Source organism: Lichenostomus cassidix, chromosome 10, assembly GCF_008360975.1.
Source record: "Lichenostomus cassidix isolate B80296 chromosome 10, HeHo_3.0, whole genome shotgun sequence".
Lineage (NCBI taxonomy): Eukaryota > Metazoa > Chordata > Aves > Passeriformes > Meliphagidae > Lichenostomus > Lichenostomus cassidix.
Window position 1 is genome coordinate 6895746 of NC_139491.1, and position 24304 is coordinate 6920049.

Here is a 24304-nt window from a genome sequence, read left to right on the forward strand (position 1 = left end):
TTGCAACAATCCAAGAGTTTTGTTTATGGAAAGTGCCCAGACTGTAGTAACACTGCAGGTGTTATCAAAAATCACTGCATGCCTTTGAAAGTCTTAAACAACCTGTGCAGAAAACACATGTGAAATATCCTCTGTTGTTCAGGGTTAGAGGGGGTTTTTTTTGACTGGCATAATGTCTTGGATGTTTCTAAGGAAGAGAAGCTAGCAATTTCTAATGTGCATTTAAAATTGGATTTTTTCTTTCTCAGACTGTCTACTGCATCTTAACACCTGCTGGAATATACCTCATTTTTGGAAGAGCTGTTTATTTTTTTTTCTCCAAGTTGCAGCTCTTCTACCCAAACATGATGTCTCCTCATTGCCTTGCTGCCTAGGCACAGATTTGGGTAGGTTAAGCAGTTTAATCCAGGGGTGACTCCTTCTGGGCTTCATTTTTTCATGCTGTTATGGAAATTTTGCAGAATCACAGGCTATTGCTACATGTGGCTGCATGTGGCACTGCCTTAAAAACCCATGGAAAAATTCAGCTTCTGACTACAACTAAATACACCATCATTTGTCTTCATTTTATGTAAATAAATGAGGGTTTCATGAATTATTCTTCCTCTGGTTTTCCTTTTTTCTTTATTTAATCGAGGCTTTGTCTTTGTAAACCTTTCTCCTCTTTTCACTGTCTCTTCTTTTAGACTAATGGAAACAATTACATGTTGTTTCCTGAGGACAGTTTCTTCATCCTGCGGCACACTCAGCCTTATTCTGATCTTCCTCAGATTTTGTGCTGCTCTACTTCCTTTCCCTTTTTCCATTTTCCCTTTCCTTCACAAAGATGTGCCAGGGAACGAGGATGAACAAGGGTCCCAGCAAAGCTTTGGGTTGGTCTCATGTGCAGAACACTTGCCCCACTGATTGCAGGTGGGTCCTGCCTGGGCAGTGCAGGATGTCTTCACTGCATGGAGAGCAGGGATTACAGAAAATCATCTTTTTTAGGCATTTGAGGTCCCACTTACCCTCTGTATCCTCCCTCAAAGATGAATATATCACTCTAGATGAGCCATTCTATAGATCTACATCCCTCCCAGCTCCACTAGGATCCACCCAGGCAGGTGCCCTGGCTGCCCCAGTGCCCTGGGATTGCCACCCTCCTGCTGCTGATTCAGCTGCCTTTCAGCTCCAAATTCACATCCTCCATGCACTATTCATAGACTCCAGCCAGAGGAAGCTGGGATTTAGATTTCAGTCATGTTTCTAATTCCTTTGGTTTCCTGCAGCTTCTCCCCTCGAGGCATTTCTCCTGAAGCACCAACTCACTCTGCCTTTCCTTTCTCTGATGCTCACAGGCAGTGCAGGATGGAGACAGCCAAGGAAGGCCCAGCTGCTTCTTGCCAGCCTGCCTTGCCAAAACCTCTGGGGGCAGGGGGACAGCTCCTGCATGGCAGAGTTATAATACCTTTCAAAAAAATAATTGCCTTTGATTAAAATGTAAGGGCCCCATCTTTTTGTTGTCGTTAATGTGGGCTGCAGGCTATGGGCCTTTGAAGTGCTTCCTTTTGGCTCATCTCCATATTCTTTCTTTCCTTTTTTTTTCTTTTTTTTTTTTTTTTCTCTCATTTTTTCTTCTCTCTTAATTTCAATTCTCTCAATTATCTGCCCTTTCCTGCTCAGGGTGAGATTTGTTAATTTTCACATGCTTGCTAAAACCTGGCTGGCACACTTGAGCTCCCTGGCAGCCTCTCCATGGGCAGCCAGGAGCAGGAGCAAGCAAAAAGGCAGCACATCTCTCTCATGGGCTGACATGACCCTGCTTGGCTGCTCCAGCAGGGAAGAGGAGGGAATTGTACATTTACCTTGCCAGAATGGCTCATGCACTTTGCAGGAACACCACTCAACAAAGCGTGAATGAATACTCTGCTGTGTTTAATTAAGGAGATCCAGAACTATTTCCTTTGTGATCTCAGACCCTTATAGGCTGATGGACTAACAGGACACCAGGCTGAACCCTAACTCAGGTATTTTCCCCTGTATTAACAAGAGCTGATTACTAGTTTGGGTGGGTCCAAAGAAGAAATAATAAACTTTGAAACTTATTGCTCTCTCCTCTGCTCAGAGCTGAGGTCTGGGCAGTGGAAATGACTGGAATATTCATCTCTTGGTTGCCTAAGGATTCCCAAAATTTGTGAAAAGGTGTAAAATGGATGAGTGACTTGAACAAGGTGATGCTACAGATCAGTTGCAGAAAATGCAGCTCTCCTGTCTGAAAGCCCAGGGCCCATGGGACAATAATGAGCACTTTGCTGTAGGTTGTCCTTTGTAGCTGTCATGCAGAGGCCAAAATTTCATTACATTCATGCAACCATCTGCCTTAACCTTTGTCATACTTAATCCCTAGTTTCTTCTCCCATAAAAGCACATGTGAATGCCTATAAGTAGCTTCTTTTTATCCCTCTCATAAAAGACTGCCTGCATGAGGTTTCTGTCTGTCTTTAAGGAGGAAGAAGTTGCTCCAGATATGGACAATCCCACAGCTAAGGTGCTCACCCCACTTACAGGTATAAATCTGACTTGCACACTTCACTGCTGGGCCAGCAAAAGTACTCAGGGAGGGAAAACAAAGCCAAATAAAAATAAAATTGAGGGTCAAAACTAAGGATTAATAGCAACTTAACTAATGCCTTGGATTTCAGTGCCCCTGAGTGTCAAGGGATAATTCCCCTTGATGTGGGGACTTTATGCACACAAAGGTCTCTGCTGCCCCTGGCAGAGCAATTCCAAATTCAGCCATCTTGTTAAATTACTGGGGTTTAATAAGTCACCATGGGCCACTGAGCAAAAATAACTAATAAGGACCACCATCCTCAGGTCATGTCAAATGTGAAACAGGATGGGTGGAGCTGAAACCTGTTCTGCTAACATCTAGTAACTTCTGTAGCTGTGGTAAGTGGATTGTGTGTCCCTAGCATCCAAGTGACACAGAGCAGACAAGACATGACCTGTCTGTGTCTGACTGGATGCATTTGAACCCCATTCAGCCTCCTGCTCAGACCCCTGTGCCATCTCAGGGCTGGGTGCTGCCCTTTCCAGCAGGCCTGGGGTGAGTGGTGCCAGCAATGATGCTAAAAATCTGCCCAGCCTCAGCCCAGCCTGTTGGGACTCTTGGATTTTTCTTCATCAGACCTGAATCTCTTTTCTTGCAGAAATGAGAGGATGATGAACATGACACTTAGGTTGCCATGGGAACACAGCATGATGTTTGTGTTAGCTGTGCTCCTTCCTGCCGCCAGCACCAAAGGCTCCAGGGGTGGCTGTGACCAGCACTGGTGGCATCTGGCCAGCTCCTGTCCTCAGGGGTCTGGGGTTGGGGTTCAGCCCCACTTGTGTTATGAGAGGAACATCTCAAGTCACTGGAAATTAGGAAGGTGCATCTGATTTGGGTGGGAAATGGGTAAGTCCTGGTTAAAACTTCTGCTGCAAAATCTTGCTGAAGATCATGGAGGGGTCCACAGGGACCTAGAGACCACTGGGCTGCTGCTGCGTAGGGAATAGCTGGAAGTGTTTAGTGTGGGGGGAAAACAGAGCCCTGAGTTCTTGAAACTCTGCTGCAGGGGCAGCTCTAGCATCCCAGGGAGAGCGTGAGGAGCCTCAGTATTTCTACCACACCCCTTCTTCCTGCAGGTTTTTATATATTCCTTACCCCTCTCCTGTCCACCCTTAGGGCTTTCCCGAGCTTGGCAATAATCAGGAAGCACTTTCATGCTGTTACAAAGCCATTTGGAGCTTTCAGAAAGACAATTTGGGATCGACGACTCATTGTCACTGCTATTTTTCTCCTTTCACAGACCTCCCCTTAAATCCATACCTAATATCATTTTATCAGGCACAGAAATATATTTGTAAAGCTCTTACAGAAGAAAGTTGTACTGAAGCTAAGGGAGAGGGTGAAGGTGCAATCCTGCTTAAGGAACAGGTGAAAGCAATTGTCAGTCTGTCTCACTAATGTGATGATTTGAATGGGAATCAAGAAAGGGTGGGAGCTCTCAGGTGGAGATAAAGGGAGCCCAGTTAAAAACAGCTGAGATGGTTTGGAGGGAAGGAGAAAGGTGAAGATGAAGGCTGTGTTGTAGGCAGTATGGATACTCTTAGGGTCTGTGAGAAAGAGTGAAAAATACCACCAAGGGAATCCAGCCAGGTGGTTATAAACGATGATAAAATAGACTTTAGAGGAACAGCTTGCAGCATGGTAAGTGTTAGTCTTTAAGACCTGTCAGAAGTTTGGTAGAGAGTAGCAAAATCTGCAGAAATAGATTAGGAATGTGAAGCTTGTTGCTAGAAAAGAAAATTTCTTTTCTGACTGTCATAAATCTTTGCCTCTTCACCACTTTAGCTGCTTCCTGCATTCCCTAAGCAGGCTTAGTGTTCATACATGGCCAGAGGGTTTCAATTTGAGCTCCAAATAATAATAATAAATTCCATAAAGTGATTCCATGTGGAGAGGGGAGATAATAGTGCCTTATGTTTACACAGTAGGTTCCATGAGCCTTTGGGTCAGGCAGAATGAGGAGCAGTTTCTCACCTGCTGGTGGAGTGCAGTCTGTTCCGGGGTGACACTGCACCTGCTCTGCAGGTGCTGCACCAGGGCAGGGTGGGGGAAACTGCTCAGGATGGAGCTGCTGAGTGAAAACTGGGTAAAGAAAGGAAGTGTGTTTCTCCATGCTGGATTTGAGCCAGGATGCTGAAGTTAAACACCTGGTTAATTAACAAAAAGAGCTGCAACAGCACCATGCTCCCCCCAGCCATGCTGGGACACTGGAATCTGTGTTGTTTCATGGAGATGAACCTGGATTTTCTATTGCAGCTTCACTGCCACGAGTCCCAGGACTTTGCTGAATGTGACTCGGTTGAGTTTTGAATGGCAGCTGCTGTTTTTCCTGATGAAAAGTTTTCCCAGCTGCAAGCCAGCCCAGCCTGCCTCTACAGAGGACTCAGTGCCTGTCCTACCCAGATCAAGGTATGTCATTATGTTTCATCTGCTGTAGGAGAGCAGGAGCTGCATGATGGCTCCACTGAGAGATCTCATCCTTCACCTTGGCAGAGGATTGTGTGTTTGGGAGGGGCAGAGAGAATTGCATGTCTGTTATTGCCTTTTCCCCTGTTCCCTTGGGATGCCTCATACCTGTTTCCATGAGGAAAGGTTGTCACAGCTTCCCTGTCCTAGGATTGGCTCCTAAGAAAGGAGCACTGGGATTTGGTTCTGATGGATGATAAGAATCTCTCTGCTGGGGTGGGAGGACCTTGTGATGGCTGACCAGTGTAATTTCTGGTGGGAATCATGCTATTAAAAGTGTCTTTTACTTAGGGATTTCAGCTTACTGGAAACAAGGCTGTCTTTGGGTTTGCATGCAACACTGGAATCCCTGAAAATCTTCCCCTTCTTCCCCTCTGCCTCTACCACCTCTGTCCATTGAAGATGAAGTTCTCCTTTGCTGTGCTTCAGCTGACTGGGATACAGGGATTGTCTTGTAATGAGGCTTTTAGTTCTGATGTTCCAGGTGGAAAGGGCCATGCTCAGCAGTGTGTTGGTTTTCTGTAGGGACAGACAGAAGTGTGTCTTTTCCCTCACAGTGTTATTGTCCAGTTGAGCTGATCCACCACTTCAGCTGCTCTGACCTCTGGCTGTTCTGTTTGCTGCCCTATTTCAGTTGTCAGAGAAATATACAATCATCATGAAATCTCACTTTAGTCAAATATATTCTCTTTTTATTTTCGCCTATGAAAACATAATATTAGTAGAATTAGCTTTCCTTCCCAAGCAGATGAACACCACCCTGTTTACAGAGAGTTCTCTGTCACAGGCATGGGATTTCATCCCTGTAAACCTCTGCTAGGGACATGGAGTACTCTGAAAACATAAGCTGAGGCTTTGACTTCCCATCAAACTTTGAATCAAATCCAGTGTAAGGGGAAGGACCTTGACACATTTCCCATATGGGGACTTGTGGGAATTCCTTTTGCCTGGTTTACACAAGATTGCACGAGGGAGAGCTTTAACACTTGGAAATTAATTTCTTAAGGAAGAACTCCATGCATTTCCTTGAATTATTTTGTACCCATGCCCCCTTCTCAGCCAAAACAGCCAAGTGCTGTGTGCAGGAGCCTCAGTGACATAGCTCCAGGAAGACACAAGTAGAGGTCTGACCCCCTGTATTGGCAGGAGGAGGCACTGCTGTCTGTGACTCTAAAGCAATTGAGCTGCATGTCCTGGCTGGAATCCAGCTGAACTGGGTCTGGAATACAACCTTCAATTATGTGCCCTTGGAGGTGATCTCTGGATTGTCTTTCTGCTTGTTCACAGAGGAGTGTGCTGATGTGGAGCAGGACAGGGCTTGGGGTGATGTCTGTGGTCCTCCCTCGCTGAAAGTGGAAGGCAATTTTTGTTTTCCTGAAAGAGGAATTGGCTACATTTTGTTCCTGACTTTTTGAGGTGCTGAAGGAGCACTGGTTTGCTTTGCATCAGAAACTGAGCTGTGGAATGCATTCCATTCTCCCCTGTCTCCTTTTGACCTGGTTGAACCAGTGATGGTTGGATGGAGTTAAGATGGAGGAATATGGTGCTTTTGTCTTCCATCTTGATCTTTCAGGCTTTTCACCCTCATCTTTTTGAATGCTTAACAAACCCAAAGCCTCCTGCTTCCCAGGGACCATCTGGCTGGGCTATATCTACAAAGTCCTGCAGCTCTACCAAGTTCAGGGTCATTAAATTATTCCAAACAAACCTTCCTCTTGTGATTTCAATTGGATACAACAACTACCTTCACTTCCTGCCTGAAGCTCTCTAATTGACAGTGTTGGTGGGACACCTGTTGTCCACTGAGGCTCCTGTTGGTCTCCCAGCATCAAGGCACAGCTCTTTCCTTCAGTTCTGCAAGCAACAAAGCACTCCTGCAGTCCTCCCATATGTCTCATATACTGAGTTTTCTACCTCTGAGAAAATCTCCACATCCCCAGTGTGGGGGATGTGGATATATATCATTTTCATGAGGACTTTGGTTTGTGTAGCCTTCAGCTGAATTTTTGCTTTGTGAGGTTTGGTGGGTTTTTTTTTCTATTTTGTTTTGTTTTTTTTCCTTTTCTGCTTCCATCCCTTTGCTCCTAATCCCACCACCTGGTATGGCTCACACTGCAGAATCTCTCTGCCTCCTCAGTGTATACGCCCTTCAAATATTTGTAGACATTTATCACTTCCCCCTCTCTGCTTAGTCATCTCTCTGCCAAGCTAGACGTATTTAGTTCTTCTAATCTTTCCTTGCAAGTGAGTCCCTCCAGCACTCATAATTCATTTCTCCTTGCTCTTCTTGGTATATTTTCCAGTTTGTCAGTACTTTAGGAATTTCTTATTTTGTGGTGGTTTAATATGAACAGACACAAGGAAAAAAAATGGAGAAGAAAAGCTTCCTGAGGACAGAAGGGTTTTTTTGGCTCCAAGTTGCTGGGAATAGATATGAGTGGGTAGTTCTGGGAATTCCTGCTGCAAGTTCTGGGTGGGTGTCTGGAACTAGAGTTGTCCTCTCTTCTCTTCTGAATTTCTCTATTCCCCGTCCCTGAAACATGTAAAAAAATATATCAGCTAATATTTTGTCTGTTTATTTCTGGAGTTCTCCTCTTAACAAGAGAGACTTGGCTCAGCTTCCCATTCCCTGTGTCCCTCCCAGGCTACAGGCTTTGCCTAGGATTGATTTTTTGAGTGGGCTGGTGGGATGTAAGTGCTTCAGAGGTAGTGGGTGCATCTTCTCAGTGCTGAATTTCTATTTCTCAGCTTTGCTCTTCTCAAATACTGGCAGGCATGGTGCCAAAGGATCAGCAGAGAGCAGCCAGCTCCTTTTTATCTCGGGAAGATTTTTTTTCCCTTCTGGACATTTGTTTCTGCTGTGTCCAAGCTATATAAAAAGGAATATAATTTCAAATAGGTCCTGTTTCTAGGAGCCCAGATGGACTTTTTTCCTTCAAATAACCAACTCGACAAATTCTTTATATAGAACCTTGTTAATTAAAGCTACACCCCAGGAGGATAGGCTGGAGAGGCTGTTCAGTCTCCACCTCTCACACTGAACTCCACGGTGGGTTTGGAGGCATTCCTGGTATCTCACACTGATGGCAATTTGTGCTGTCTGAGATTATGTGACGTGAGCAGAATTGAAAGGAATGATGGGGAGCAGCAAGTGTTCCTTCAGTCATTAACTACAGCAAGGTCTGCAGCTTTGCTTTCTGCATTAGGAGCTTTCTTAATATTCCCCATCACCATCTAGTGACCTGCAAGGGAGCAGCAGTTTATCTAGTCAATAGATTCTGTCAAATTTGGTACACTGAGATAGATATCAGTATCAAAATGCTTCCAAAACCAGGACAAAATCCCTTGCAAACTTGCACTGTCTACCTACCTCTACGTGGTGCAATCTAGATTTCAACTGCAAATGCAAAACCAATGTGTTTCTCACACAGAAGGAATGAAAAGATTCTGGTTTCCTTCCTTATACATCAACACCTTCCCATCCAGACTAGATACTTATCAAACATCTGTCTTCTGTATTGATTGTGTCCTGAGAACATTGAGTTTAAGTAGAAATGTGCTGGCTGGGCAGAAGATGTTTCTCCATTGTGCATGAAGGCTGTTTGGATCTCTTGAGCCAAGCTACAGTAGGAAAGGGAAAGCAGAAGAAACAAAACCAGTGTTGGTTGGATACAGGAATGCAATCCACTCTTTGCATCCAGCCCATGTCAGCTTATGCCACAAGCAGATGCTTCTGTATCATTACAAAACTTAGAGACAAAGAACCTCAAACTTCTTGAGCAAAGAGCAAAAGCTGCTGTTTCTTTGACAGTGGCTTGACTTTCCCAGCTGCTTGTGGAAGCAGCCTTGAAGAGTCACACTGAGCAGTGCATTACAGACCCACACACTGGATATTAACACAGAGAGAGAAGGCATTTACTGTCACTCGCAGGTTGCATTTCACCCTCCTAGTTGTCAGAGCACTCAGAAGCATTAAACAATGGGTTTTTGTCTAGAGAAAGAAAACACTGACTTGATCAGAAGCTTAGGCAGGAGTGGCAAAATCATTGTGAAGAATGGCTAGAGAGAAAAGCAATAGACATTTTCACCAGCCCATCCTCAGATAAACTTGTTACAGGCCCTGATTCTGGAAACAGCACCATGTCATCTACTTTAGCACCTTCAAACTGCTGATGAGCATCACCATCCCACTGGCAGCCTGGGCTGGCCAGCTGCTGCCTTTGATGCAGTTGCAAACGAGCTTGTCTTTCCCAGAGGAATTGGCAGTCGAGCTGACTTCAGTTTGTCATGTTTGTCATTCACATTTAGAAAGAGGGTGGGGTTGGTTTTTTTGGTTTTTTTTTCTTCTGTTTGTGTTTCTGCTTTATAAGAATATGCAGTTGCTTGAGATCCATTTGGTTGACAGAGTGTTTTGCAAACAAACTGTACATGGGAATCACTTTGTTCTCTGCTGAAATGCAAAGCAATAATTTTTATGGTGGAATCTCGAGAGACAGATGTGGTTCAGCACAGCATGACTTGAAGGATTCGCCTGACTAGAGGTGGGATTACTACCATATTTAAAGCAAAGCATACATTCAAAAGCTTTGAGCTGAGGTTTATTCTGTGCAAATATTTGACAAGTGGCCTCTCATTTAAGTACAAATAAAAGTATTGAAGCTTGCACCATTTATAGCTGTTGGCAAAAGAAAATTGTTTCTAAACAAGTGTCTGTGAAGTGTAATGGTTATTTCTCCCTGACATAAGTTCCTTTGTTATCTTGCTTGCCCCATTGACTCTTATAAAGAAAAGTATGTCAGAATTTTATTTATTCAGTCCTTCCTTTAATGTTTTCTGAACTTCTGCTCTTTAGTGCGAATTTTTATGTCTTTTTGCTTGAAATCAGCTCTGTATCAGTTAAAGTTCTTTGAGCTTAAATAACTAATACAAGGGCAGATCAGGCTTTTCCTTGCTCCTGTTCCCCAGGTGTTGCTGAGCAGAGATGTTCAACCCCTGGCCTCATTTCCATTCATTGTAATGGAGTGATAACAAAACGCATGGCCGACTTCTCTAATTAGTCTCGTGTTCCTCAAGGTCTTTTGTTGTTGCCTGCTATTATTTCTTATAGTTTAGCTTTTTTGGGCTTTGTTGGTATTTCCCTAAACACCCCTAATAGTTCTCCCCATCTTTCAAATTATCTCTTTGGGCATGAACTGATATATTGCAAACAAAGCAATGCAATATTCATCATTAATTGATCATGATCTCCCCTGGTTTTGTTGTTGCTGTTGGGTTTTATTTTAATTCCCACTCTGTTTGGGGGAAATTGTTTAATTTTATTCAATACCCTAACTTTTAACTTTTTATTAAACTATAATGCAGATGTACATTCAGTGCAGCTTTCATGAGTTTGTTTTCTTGTGGATTGTTGATCTCATTTTAATTAAAGTAGGGAAAGCACAGAAAGGAAATTAGAGTAAGAATAAAAACAAGCAGTTTGTTGTCCCACAGTTCTACTGGGAGGAAAAGGTAGGGGACAGAGATTTTACCTTTAAATTCAGTATATCATTCTCCTGCTCTCCAATAACCATTAGAGAAGTGAAGAATAAATGTCTGCAGAGGATGGAAATTTGCAGCTCTACTCCTCACATGGAGAATCAGCCTCCCAGGAGACACTGTGGCACACCAGGTTTGTTCAGGGGAAGGCTTATTATATGGAATTGTGTCAAATGGTGAGGAGGGGTATAACGAGATAATCAGAGCCCTCCAGCACTAATTACCTGTGCTCTATAGAAATCCCTGTCTCCATTCAGATCCTTTCTAAAGGAAGATCTCAGAGGAAACAAATGAAGTCTAGTTCTGCAAGTGCCAATTGAGATGGCGGAGAACAGGGAAGTCATGGATTAAAGCAAGAGACTTTTCAAGACCTACCATAATATTTGACTTGGTTCTTCCCGCCCTCTCTTCTTCTTTTTGCATTCATGCATTGAAACATAACAGGAAATCTCTGCATTTCTCATGCCTCCTTTATTCTGAAATCTCTAGGCGCTTTGCAAGTATTAACTGTAAAATTTCACAGTTATCTACCCATCTAGCCAATCTCTCTCAAAGCATTTAAGTTTTCCCAGCACAATTCAGTGGGATGGCAATGAACAGAGTATAATAAATATCAAAACAGTTTTCAGCAAAAGCAAATCATTTAATCTATTAGAAAACGATGAAGGATTCATGATTTAGCATTGGAAGGAAGTCAGGACAGCAGGTCTTAGAAAAAGGATAATTTTGACCAATGTCCAACGATAAGATTCAGGATCAAGATTATTAGTATTTTTCTGTCTAAGGCATTAAAATTTGCAAATAATCACATTTGTAATTTTTACTTGCAAATTCAGAGGGAGAGAATGAGGAAATCTTGGGGGCAAAGTAGCGAGATCTTGAAAGAGAACATTCAGGAGAAGTAAATCTAAAGAACATTTTCCGACCCAGCAGGAGGGAAGAATAAAAGCAATTTGAATCAGTGTTAACCTTTAAATCAGAAATATCACTTGGTGCATGTTTGTACTTGAGGATTCTCTATCGCTGTTGCTGAATATAGGACCCAACTACATTAGAGATACACACACAGAGTACTCAATTTGAGTGGGCACAGATAAGAGGCAGGTTTGCCACTTTGATTCATGCAACCAATAATTCTAAACAGACTACACCCAGAGTATGGTGCTCCTGAGCACACAGAAGTACAGCCTGTTCCCCTATTGATGGAGGAGTCTTAATGCTCTGCAGAAAATCCCTCAGTTGTCAGGGATGCTTGCATGGGTCTGTCAGTGGTTTTGCTTCTGTGCAGGAAAATGAAAAGCAGCATGGGATGTTGGAAATCTGATTTGTCTTATACTTAATGTCGTCTCTTGGTGTGGAGAGAATAGAAGGACTTTCTTCATGGAAGGGGCTAGGAAGACAACAGGTCCTTATTCCAAGGCTTGACTGTCTTCATTTTCAATTAATGTCATCAAATCTTAGGTATTATTTACCACAAAACCCAAATTAATGCAGTTTTACTCCAAACCTTTCCTGACACTTTCAACCAGTGGACTGGTCTGGTTAGCACATTAATTTGTTTTTCATTCTGTGGCTTCTGTCTTAACTGACCTGGGGTATTCCCTTTTGGCACATGGCTCTCCCAAGAGGGCCTGGTACTAACAATATCAATATGTAGTCAGATCCAGCTGTTTAGAAATGTATTCATGAATGAAGACTGAGCAAACAGCAATGGCACAACACCACTGCCTGCTGTATTTTTCTTCTCTGCTCTTCATCCTTATATTTCCCTCAACTTGAAAGTGCATTGCATTCAATGCCTACCAGCCAAAATCCTTATGACCAGGGCAAATTCAGACATCTGTCAAAGGCCAAGAGGTAAATGGGGAATAATCTCAACAAAATTAGGGCAAAGAATTAAAAAGAATCAAGAGTTCATTCGACAAATCTGCAAAATAATTTGCATTTCAAATCTTAGACAAGCAGAGCAGCAGTGTAATTTCTGTCGGTAGATTCACCACTGTGATGTTCATTATCTGATTATCTCCATCTACAACCTTCCTAGTGCTAATGCACATTGTCTTCCTGAGTCCTGAATTAGTGAAATGTGTCTGACACTGAATTTGCAGGTAATTGCTATGGCTCCCCTCAATGAAATGTCTCTTAGGACACTCTTGGAAATTAAATGTTCCTTCTCGAGCCATTATTTGCTGACTCCATCCCTATCTTATTTAATAATTATCAAGTAAAAAATGTGTAATTTGAAATATGCATGTCATGTTTAGGAAATGAAAGAACCAGGGATTCTCAGTGGATTAATGACAGCAAAATATTGCCTTATATTCTCTCAAATAAGCCACTTCCCAAGGTCCTGGCAGGGTCTAATCAGAACTGACCAAACATCTTTGCATGTGAAGCTTCTCAATGCTGCTTTGAGGTGTCTGTCTTGAGTCCTTACAACTCCCATGGAGGAAACTTGGGGCTAAGTGATGCCCTTTGAGTGTTACGAGCCTTGACTGAAGGATTTGAACTTTGATGGTCCTCATGGGTCTCTTCCAATTCAAGATATTCTATGGTTCTGTGGTCTGGATTTGTGTTACACTGGGAAGTTTTGTTCACTGTGGTAAATTGAAGCCCTGCATGTGGTGCTTGAAAGTACAAAGGCTAAGTTTCCAATATTTAAAATATCTTGTGCTCTATAAAGTTGATCCCACTACAATTCTCAAAATGTTTACAATGAACCATAAATATTCATGGCAGTGTGATTTCAGTGAAGTTACCAGAGATTTACACAGCCATAAGCAAGACCATAATCTAGTCCTTTGTCCTTTCACTAAAGGATTTTATGAGTTAGGGATCGAATCTGAAGATCTTTATTCAGTGATAATTAAACCAGACAAATTAGAAATTCTTCTGCTGCAGTCAGATTTTGGCACAAGTTGAATATGAAATATATTAATTTTCTGCTTAAAATAAATTCCCTTGTTTTTGATCGTAATTTGTTTGCTTTAGCTTCAGCTCCTTTTCCTTCCTCAGCTCATTGACACTTTGATGGCTCAGTCTTCATTTTAATAGTCATAGCTTGAAGAAATTGAATATGACTAAGGAAGAAATAGTGGTGTCTGTTTCTCATATCTCTGCTTGGGAAGGGCTGTTCCTGATATCAGCCATGTGCCTCTTAGAGCAGGATGTTTTTTATTCTCCAGCAACTCTGTCTTCTAGAAATAAGCACTTATTTGTATAAGCTGAAACAAATCCTATATTTCAGCATCTTATCTATGTTTGTAAATTCTAGGAAAGAGGCTTCCAGTTGTCACTTAGATGTTTGGGGTTTTTTGTTCCTTTAATCCAAACCTCCCTTGAATTTTTTTTTTTTTTTTTTTTTTGCTTGTGGAAGTGCTTGTTCCTAGCAAAGAAGTTATTTTGCCTGCTTGTATTTTGGTATATACAAAGGCAAAAGTTATCATCTGCAGAAGCAAATGTGAAGTGGAAATCCATTAATGTGGTGGCCTGGCACGCCTCCGTGGGAAACACATTTAACAAGAAAGCATGTCATCTTCCATGTTTGGGTTCTCTGGTTTGTTGGGAAAATAAAAGCCATGGAAAGTGTAAATGGGAAACTTGATCTCTATTTCAGCTGGCATTATTTCTTGCAAGAGCAAGGGGAAAGCTTTTTTCTTAGTATGCTGTTGGCTGTTCTTTAATGTGGTTTTTCTTTCTTTTGCTTTTTGTGTTTTTCACACTTGCTCATGTTGTGAGAGCTGTTCCTCTGTCGCTGTACTGCTCTAGCAGTCAGAGCAAATTTTTTTATTCCTGCCTTATGCTGGTGGCTTCATGTTGCATAAAAGGTTAGTAAATTGATCCTTCAACCAAATGATTCTGGAATTGCCATATTTGTATGTGGGCTCCTGTTACAGACATCACCAAAGTAGGGGTTATTTTAGTCATTAATAGGGTTTGGCAATGAACATTTCCATTGTTTATCTACAAAGAAAACCAAGAATAGGTTATATAAGAGATGATGTGCATTCTCATCTCATATTTCCCTTCACTGGGGCTATTTTGTAAGTAAATACTAAGTAAATACTCAGGTTCACCTGTCTTCTAGGAATATATATATATTTACATATGCATAAAGGTGTGTGTGTAGGTATAGAGAGAGGGAAAATACAGAAATCAAAGCATATAAACATTTGCCTTCTGAATCAAACTGCCATTTCCTCCAGGGGTTATGAAGTGTATTCATTTAGTGGAATAGTTTATTTTGAAGTATTCAGTGAGGGAATCCACTGTGAAAAAGCCTAGTCCTCATTAGCGTGAGGGGGAAGGGAATCTATAGTGGAAAGAATGAAGACAATATCTCAAAATTTACATGAAGCTTTAGTGTCAGAGCTAGGAATGCCCTGCCTGCTGCAGAACTTGATCTCTCCATGGTCTGTGGGATTGCAGTAAATAAGCATTTGTCTGAGTTAGTTAGTGACAGGAGGGAAATGTATTTGTTCTTGTACACCACGGAGTGATCTACTGTTTGTAAGCAGATTGTAAGTGAGGAGCTGTAGAACAGCATTTCTGGCTTTTTGCTTCACTTAATCATGGAGCAGAGCAGACCCTGAGGCCCTCTGCAAATTTTAGGACCCATGAAAACTAAACAGTGAGTGAACGTAAATTAACCGCTCCTCTTGGGGATTAAAAAGACAGGCTCATTATTTTGTTTTTCATTCTGCTAAAAGGGCCAGTTTCCAGCAAGAATTGTAATAAAAAGGAATTACAGCTCTGTCTGAGGTAATTTTCTACCAGTTGCACTGCCTGATAGTTCTCCTAATGTTAGGGAGCACCATCCAGCCTGGAGCACAAAGTATCCCAAGGATCACCCCATGGATCTGTCACCCTTGGGTCTTTTACTAATGATATTAATCTGGATATTATAGGAAGGTGGAACATAGAAAAGCCAGGGTTTCCTATATGTTTGATATACATTATACTTCAGAATATGTATTGAACATCTGTGTGCAATATATGTGGCAATAGAAAAACCTTCCTTCCTAAAATATTTCAAAATTGGCCATTTTCCGTGTTACTTTAAATATATATAGTATGTACTTGTATGTTTGACACAACATTCTGAATACATTCTCCTATATTCAAAGTGTAATGAGTAAGATTCATCACAGGAAAAGAAACATTTTCCACATTAGCAATGCTAATGAATAAAATATATGGCATTCCTGCATTGCTTGCTGTTATTATTTGATCTTTGCAGTTTAACTAGCAAGCAGAATTGCTTCTTACTGAATTTTTGTGTTTGCAGCTAAGGTTCCTGGGCTACCTAATAGCTGTTTGGAGACCAATCTTGCAAGAGCTAGAATATTGCTGTGGCTCAGAATGGGCAGGTGGCTGTGCTAGCAGCCCTGTGACAGGACTGCAATCAGCTTGACTGGTTTGTGCAATGTTCTTTTCACTGGAGTTGGCTGAGGGTCAACAGGGTAGCATAGTGGATTGTTCTGCATTTGTAAATGGTGTGAGCCATAGAACAATACAGCTGTGCCTGAGGATTCTGTGTCCACACTGTGTATATTTCTAGGGGTTTCCCTTAGGTAGCTCTAGTCTGGCTTTACAGACTGAATACTTGTTGGTGGTCAAAGCATTTTAGTGGTCCTGGAGCAGATCTTCAAGTTAAGTTTCAAAAAGGAATCTGGTTAACACAGCCCAAAGAAACACAGATAAGACCACTCCAAAATGTGGGTCAAACTACAGTAAAGTGGGAGCAATCTGGAGATTCAAGTTCGGGTTGGATGGAGTGCTGAGCAACCTGACCTTGTTCATGTCCCTGCTCACTGCAGAGGGTTGGACTAGATGACCTTCAAAGGTCTCTTCCAACCCAAACCATTCCATGATTCCCTGTGCTCTAAAAGGACAGTCCTGATGCAAAATAAAGCATGAATGCAGGTGGATCAAATGCCTAATAGGATAATTGTTTCATCACTTATTTAAAGAGGTAAAAGGTTACTACCACCACCTTAAAAGCAATCAGCTCTTTGACTGGCAAGCAGGGATGTGGAGTGTGCTGAGAGCACTTCTGTTTTAACACTCAGTATTGCTTGTTTCCCTCACCCTTGTTTGTGTGGACAAAGGGATGTTCCCAAAAGCAGGGTGGTCAATTAAACATGCTCCAGTTACAGTAAATGCAAACAGGTTCTTTTAATTATTATTAATTATTGCCACCTTGAATCAAACAGTGCAGGCACTTGTTCAGCTGGGTGGGCACTACAGGAGGTAATGGCACTTTGCAACAATTGTCCTGATGAAGGATGATGAGTTTTATTCAAGGTAGTGGGATTTGCTGTGGACACTGGGGTCTCTGCCAGCACATCCTGTTACAGGATCAAGACCCTCAAAAATAAATGGTTCACATTCTTGGAACTAATGTCTCTAATGGGAATAACAGAAGTGGAGATAATAATAATGTATTACCTCGACCACAGGAGTGCATTGAAGGATTAATTGAATAATGGACTAAATTTATCTCTGATGCAACTGTGCTGATCTGATCAGCAGGATTTTAGCTTCACGTTAATAAAACATATGAAAAAATAATCTTTGCAATTCTCATTTTGCTATTATTATTAATAATGATTGTCTTATAAAACCAGAATGCAATTTAGCAGTCTGGTTTGCTTCAGATAAAAAATTTGAAGTCTTAGTTGGAAGCTACCCCAAACTTTTGTCTAAAATGCTGATTAACAACCTCAAGGGAATGAGCTTCCTTGCAGGATTTCAACACTGCTGCTTAGTTCTGGGTAAGGCAGAAACAGTGTAAGAACAAGACTTTTCTAAGGATTTATTTTCTCAGTGTCATGTCAGCTAAAATGTAATACAAGGAACTTAACAAAAATATGTTCTCTACAGCAATCATGTAAATGTCTTATGAGCGTATGCTGTCACATTTCTTCCTATTGAATTGTGCCTGAATCCGTACAGTTTCTCATTTCTCTTTGATTATTCAGAGAAACATGTTGCTTGAAATTTATAACTAATGCTATGAGAAAGTTTTAGGAATAAGCTAGTCAAAGAATGCAGGATCTGCCATCTCTTTAAACCATGCCAATGCCAGGAATAACTTTTTGACATTCAATGACTCTTCTATGGATATGGAAGGACAGCCAAACTCTGGTCTTTTGAATCCTCAAAGTGGTATTTTGGAGCTGAAGAGCAGTTTTAGCTTACTTGTTATTTTCTTTCTTTGGTTTGGGGCGTCTCGATGCTTCTCCATAAATGTGTGCAGAATTCCTGCTTTTTCTCTTAGGTTGTCAGTTGTCACCATTTGAGCCCTACTGACAGATTTTTTCAATGCACAGGTTAACCTGAGGTGCTAGTGCACTGCAATCTGTACATTGGCAGGGAGAGGAGAATAAAAACACAGGCAGAAATTACAGGATCTTGTTGCAGAGAATGGATGATGACTGCTGAGGGCCACAGAAAGTTTCTCTTGGAAGATTTTTGCAGCAGAGGCTGATAGGGCTAGAAAAGTGAATGTTGCTGGCACTGTCACCCTATGGTTTCCTGTAGTACTTACAAGTGAAAGCGCTGAGAAAATTATCTGTTGCTTAAACATCTTCTGGAATAAGAGCAAAACTTTATTTCCTTAGCACTCCAGTGCCTGGCTTTTGCTTTAGTTGGGCAGGCCAAAGGAAGCATGGCCAGTGCACCTTGGTGAACTGGGGAGGAAGCCACACAATGTGAGTGCCCCACAGTGAGGATGGTTATGCTCAGGAGGTGGCAAATTAAAAATGTTTTAATCCAATTTATCCACAAACCATCTACAAAACTCAAGCTGTCAAAGTCATGTATGTTGGCATTGTTTTCATCTATGCCTGACCTAGAGCTGATCCTCTAGTTTATGTGAGAAATGAGAGAGGGGTGGAGCTGGAACAGGGGGAAAATGGAACAGTTCTGTGATGGGAAACAGAGAACACTGAGTGAAGGGAAGGTAAATCCTGTTTCCCCAGCTATATCCATTCATTAAAGATCAGTAATGGAAACTTTATCAGCTGTCGGTTCAGAACTACTGCAGTAAATAGACTTGAAATCTCCATGGGATGTTCAAGAGAAACAAACAATAATAGCCAACACTTTCCTTTGAGCTTTCCCCATCACAAGGCAGGGGTGGGAAGATGCAGTTAAATTCTTATGCTCACTGCCCAACAAACAAGGTCACAGAGAAAGAGTGTGAAAATGACAATTGCACACTGGGAACATTGTCTGGGTTTGAATTAGGCTCCACATGCAGAAATTACAGCATATCAAATCCAGGTCTTGCACACAGCCTGGAACACCTTGCTGACAGTTATGTTTCCCAGATCATGGTATTTTAATGTGCAGGAATGGCTAAATTTCTAAATTGAGGCATTATTAGCAAAGCCTTTTTAAGAAATAGTTTCACTGACACTTGGCATGCAAATATGTGTGCTAGACCAATGGGGGTTTTTGTTTATTTTTTGTTTGCTTGTTCTTAGTATGTTTTTTTTTTCTTCGCAAATTTTCCAGACCTTTGGGATTTCCAATGCCTTTTTGCAAGTCTTCTGCTGGGAACAGTGACATTCCTTAAACCACAGTATTATGGGCTGCTTGCCCTGCTATGTGGGCAAAAGTCTCCCTCAGTCATGAAATTGGAAGGAAATACTATTTAAGAAAAGAAGTTTGGTCTGGGCTAACTACAAGGAGGGGACTTCAAACTGAATAAGTTTTAAACTGACTTTGGGGTGGGATCTCCTGAGCATCCCAGTTTTAGCTTGGAAGGCACTGTTTAAACTGGTGAATATTTCAACCCTGAGCATCTACAGCAATTTACCTGTCCTTCCCCCAGTCCTGGGCATGAGCAGAATGTCTGTGAATGTGTCTTCCCTGGGTGAGACTGCTCTGTATAATGCTGAAGTCAAATAGGAGCAAGTGGGAATGATGTGCATGTCTCAACACCACTTTAACGTGATTTAAGCCATTATGCATGATCCATAAGCCCTTGGGCATATATTAACTTCATTTAAAATTCCTGCTTACCTTTTTACAAGGGCTTCTCTAGAACACGAGCTCCTTAGGTCCTATTTTGTCCATCTGTGGGGTGTGTGTTTACAGAAAACACAACATTAACAGCTTCTCTGAGCATTTTGCTGCTCGTTCGAGTGCCTAAGGTCAGTCTGCCAAGGCACTTGCTCTGTGCCTGCCGGATTCGTGTGTATTTAACAAGCTAACTCAGGGAATTCCCAGCCATTTCAGGCTCAGCAGGTCAAGAACCTGCCCTGAAAGCCCAAGTTCCTCTTCCTAAGACATCTGTATGTAGGTGGTCATGCTTGGCTCAGCACCTGTTGGTTTTGCTGGAAGCTGTCTGAGTTATGCAGTGTCGTCACCCCCAACAGAAATTTTCTTGTATTGTTTCCTTGGCTTTCTAGCAGACCTTAGCCAGAATTTTGCCATCTGTGGCTGAGTATTGCATTGTCATCTTATTCTTCTTTTCAATCTTCTGCCAATATAAGCAGGAGGTGAATGGTATTTAATTGCCATGGAAGGTGTGCTCTTATTTCTGTGTATGCCACACACTTCCACCATGACCTCTGTCAAATCATTGAGTTTCTCTAGATTCTAAACTGAGGCTGCTAAGGTTTTTTTTTTTGAGTTACCAAGTGTCTGTTTAATGTAAACATGTCTAGGTCTTAAAATTAAGGGGAACTCATCTTGAAGAGAGCCTTCAGGCACAACTGGTATATACATCAATAACAGATATGTATTTTTACAGGCAATCTGGACATTAAGGGTTTATTATATGCCAACAATGTATCAATGACTGTAACTAACTGTTTATAAGGCAGTGAAAAGCCCCAGGATATTTCAGATTTGGCTTTGAGCCATAGTTTGCCTCCTACCAGAAAAGAAAAAGAAAAAAAAAATGCAGTGAAGGAAATCAGCCTGTAAATATTTTCTGAGCAGCCTGAGCAAGATGAACCAGACAATTTTGTTTTATCCACTAGCTAAGCATTGGAATATGTTGGTGTTGCCAGAGATCTTGTTGCTACCTTTATGTTAGCAGTTGTTTATCGCATATAGTGGTGTTATTAATTCGTTGTTGCATTCATGAGGGTTTAACAGCACAGCAGTGACAGTGTAGGATGCTATAAAAGATCTCCAGGGCCCTGTGAAAGAACAGGGGTAGGCAGCAGTGGTAGTGTTGTTAGGAAGGATAAAACAATTGTTCTTCCTTGGGTCTCCCCTGAGGACTCCAGCAGGGACACAGCCAGCCAATAACAAATTTTAAAAAAGGCTTCTTTAAGCACTCAATATATTCATAAGTCCACACACACTAATGCACTTAGGAAGTCTCAAAAGATCAATGCAATGTGTGTGCAGATGGTGACAGTAAATGTACAGGAGAGCTGTGGAAAAAGATTAAATAAATGTTATCAATGTGATTCCAGTGGTGATAATGGGGAATGAGACCAAAAAGATATTACAAAGAAACAGTGACGTGAAATCGTTTGGGGAGGGGAGTGATTACAAAGGAAACAGCGCTAATTTAGAGAACTAATTATCATATAGGCTTCACACCATCCAAAAAGGAGCCTGGAAGTCATTAGCAGCACACCCCATGGCTTTGCTCAAGTAGGGGATTAATGGCACTGGGTCCATAAAGGCAGCAGCAGTAATGAATCTGCAGTCCTTAAACAGTAATGATCTCCATGACAGATATTTCAGAGAACTGCATTGTCAACCCTCCTATGACTGTCTTTTGCTTCATTTCTAATATTGTCTTGGAGGAAAAATTGAGGTTTCCTTTGCAGCTCCGTATGTAGCTTTTCCCTATTGTGGCCAAATGGGGAAATGTTTTATGGATAGTTATGATGGATCCAAGACCTCTCATCGTGGGAATGAGGTAATGCTGCTTAAGAGTCCTTGAAGTTCTGTGAAATGATGCTTTGGAGCAAAGAGCAGTCCTTTTCTGATGGGAACTGGGAGCAAATCTGCCCTGTCCCTGTGGCAGAATATTTTATCCATTCCAGAATTTCACTTTTTTCTTATGATATTGTAGAAGAGAATGTAACAATGGGGTTTGGGCTTCTCCATAGCTTGCAAGGCACTGGGTGATCCCCAGGGTGAGCATGGAGGTGTCTGTGGGAGGGTCATCCTCTCCAGGACTGGCTGCAGTGAAGCACAAGGGCTGCTCTGTCCTGCCTGTCCCCACAGAGGGTTGGAATGAGCCTCCTGGACTGTCCGTCTCACACTTCCACCAGCACTAAATTCTCTCAGGGAAAACTCTACTAAATATACCATGTGTGGGTGCCACTCATCATAAACAGAGTCTCTGATTTAATCTGCTTTGAATCCCATTTGCTTATGATTACCTGAACAGCCCTTGTTTATGCTGGCTTTCTCAGTCTGTTATTCGCAGATGTCTCTGAATAGACAAGTTTCCTTTCCAGTTGAATGTGTTTGAATTTTATAAATAAACTTCTCAGAGAACTAGTTACTTATTGTTCTTGTTCCTCTATCAAAGTGTGTTGCTCTTCCTTTGTAATGTACTCCTACGCCCTTTGATTTCTCCTTTCTGCAGATTTTAAACCAACCTTTTAAACCCAAGCTGACTTGTGGGGTTGGAAACAAGCTCGTGGGAACAAAACAGAGGCAGTGAATAGTTTAATCCACAATGAACCTTCCTGTCACATTTTTGTGTGATTTAGAGGAAAACATTTTGGTTGAAAAAGGGCTGTGTTGTTTGTACTGTAATAGTCTAAGGATCTAGATAAGACATTTATTAGACAAACTGATACAGAGAAGAACAGAGACACAAGTGCCAGACTGAAGAGCTAAGTATAATTTGAGAAATCATCAGAGTTTTGTTAGAGGGATGAGTAATACCATCTCTGTGGGAAAATGCAGTTGGCAGAGGAGAGAGTGTTAGCAGAGGAAGAGAAAGGTGAAGAGGTAATTATCTCCTAGGAGAATGGCACAGAGAGAGACATGCTCAGCTCAGGCAGCCTGGGGAGAGAGAGAGAGAGAATATCACACACTGTAAAACCAACACCACAACTGGTATTTTGGGGTTCTGGAGGATATAAAAATTGCTGTCCCTAAGGAAAAAATAACTGCGAAAAAAATCTAAAAGCCATACCAAAAAATTGCTAAATAGAGCTTTTACCTAAAGAGGAGGCTCTCCTATTGAAGGAAGTTGCATTTTTAAATAGATTTCACACCAAAATGCTGTGAAAAAACCGGTTTGGATTGATGAAGAGAACCTCCTGGGACTATCATGTGCTGTGCTGCTCTGCAGCTCATGTGGAAATTCACTGAGCAATTGCAAGTGGAAATAGATCTTGTCTTGCTTTAAAAAGCCATTCTTCTTCATCCCAAAATTAAATTGGTCAGGAAAAGCCCAGAAAACTACCCACAGACTGTCCTCAGCTCAGCAGTGCTACTTAATGGCATTTTAAGCACTTCAAGCTATATTATCCTGTGTGGAAGAACAGCTCTGTGTCTCAAATCTCAGTTCAGGACATGAGAACAAGTTTGAAGTCTTTCTCATTCCAGGTTTCCTGTCTGGCTTTCGGATGGGATTTGCTCTTCTCTCATTTTAGCTGTCAGGTCTGAGCTCTGAGGTGGGTGGGATGAATCTCTCTCCAGAGAGCCTGATTTCTGGCTGTTGACAGCAGGAGGAGCTTGTAAAAAAGAAATCCAGCCTGTTTTTAAAGCTGTTATTTGCTAGATAGATGAGAGAAATCCCAACTTTTGTCAATTGCCTACGTTTATTTATTTTTCCTTAATTGCTTTTTGTTCCTTATAGAGGAAGTGCAATACAGAGCATCCTTATGGTAAAGAAATAAATGTATTTAAGTTTGTAGCGTAACAAGATGCTCTCCTAAGCTGTGCACCATATGTAACTTAGAGAGATGGATTTTTGTTTGTGGTGGGAGTGTTTCTGTTTCAAAATGATTTCTCTTTCTTAAATCCATTTTGCTGCTGTTGCTCACAAAAGCATGAAATCTTTTGCCGGAAATGATGCAGAAATCATCCCCCTTTTTCCCCTTCTCTCTTAATTGTTATGTTCACACTTTAGATGAAGTGTCTGAGTGGAGGGTTTAATTTAGATTTAATAGGATAATTATTGCATGACAAATTAATGCCAAACAGTTATTAAGTACATCTCTACTGAGGCTTCTGGAGTTTGTAATAGGATAGCTATCAGCTACCTGGTGGTTCAACTTCAAGAAGACTGCTCCTAATAATCACAGCATTTATTTAACATACAATTTAAATACTGCTTTAGGTATAGAATTGTCAGAAAATGACTCAATTCTCCTGACACCTGTAAACTGGTAATGCCATTTTTTTTAGCTGGGAGTTTTAGGGTGGCCCTCAGGGAGGGAGATGGGATTATTGCTGGTGTTATCAGTGCTGTCTTCACTACATCTTTGGAAACGATTATTAAAGCCCCAGATCTTCACTTGTGCGTTCCATATCGTCTGCAGTCAACGGAACTGCTCCAGGGTAAAATTGATTGCAAAGACTGAAGAATCAGGTCCTGGTTTGTTAATATGGTCTTTGTTGGACTAGGTCTGCAATTAATTTGGGGTGCTGCAAGGTATTTCTTAAAACAAAATTACTTGGAACTGTGTGAAATTGCTTTAACACTGAGGGTCATCTTCTATCTAAACTATTATTAAACTAACTAAACTTCTATCAAACTATCCC

At 41.5% G+C, this 24304-nt stretch overlaps 1 protein-coding gene across 1 annotated transcript in view; it reads left to right on the plus strand.

Annotated features, from left to right (window-relative positions):
* The window catches only part of LOC146432625 (uncharacterized), an 84551-nt gene that overhangs the window by 8969 nt on the left and 51278 nt on the right, over nucleotides 1-24304 (plus strand). Inside the window, exon 3 of the mRNA XM_085070082.1 lies at nucleotides 4850-5002. Within this exon, the coding sequence (XP_084926208.1) occupies nucleotides 4850-5002 (153 nt within the window). The remainder of the gene's footprint in view (nucleotides 1-4849; nucleotides 5003-24304) is intronic.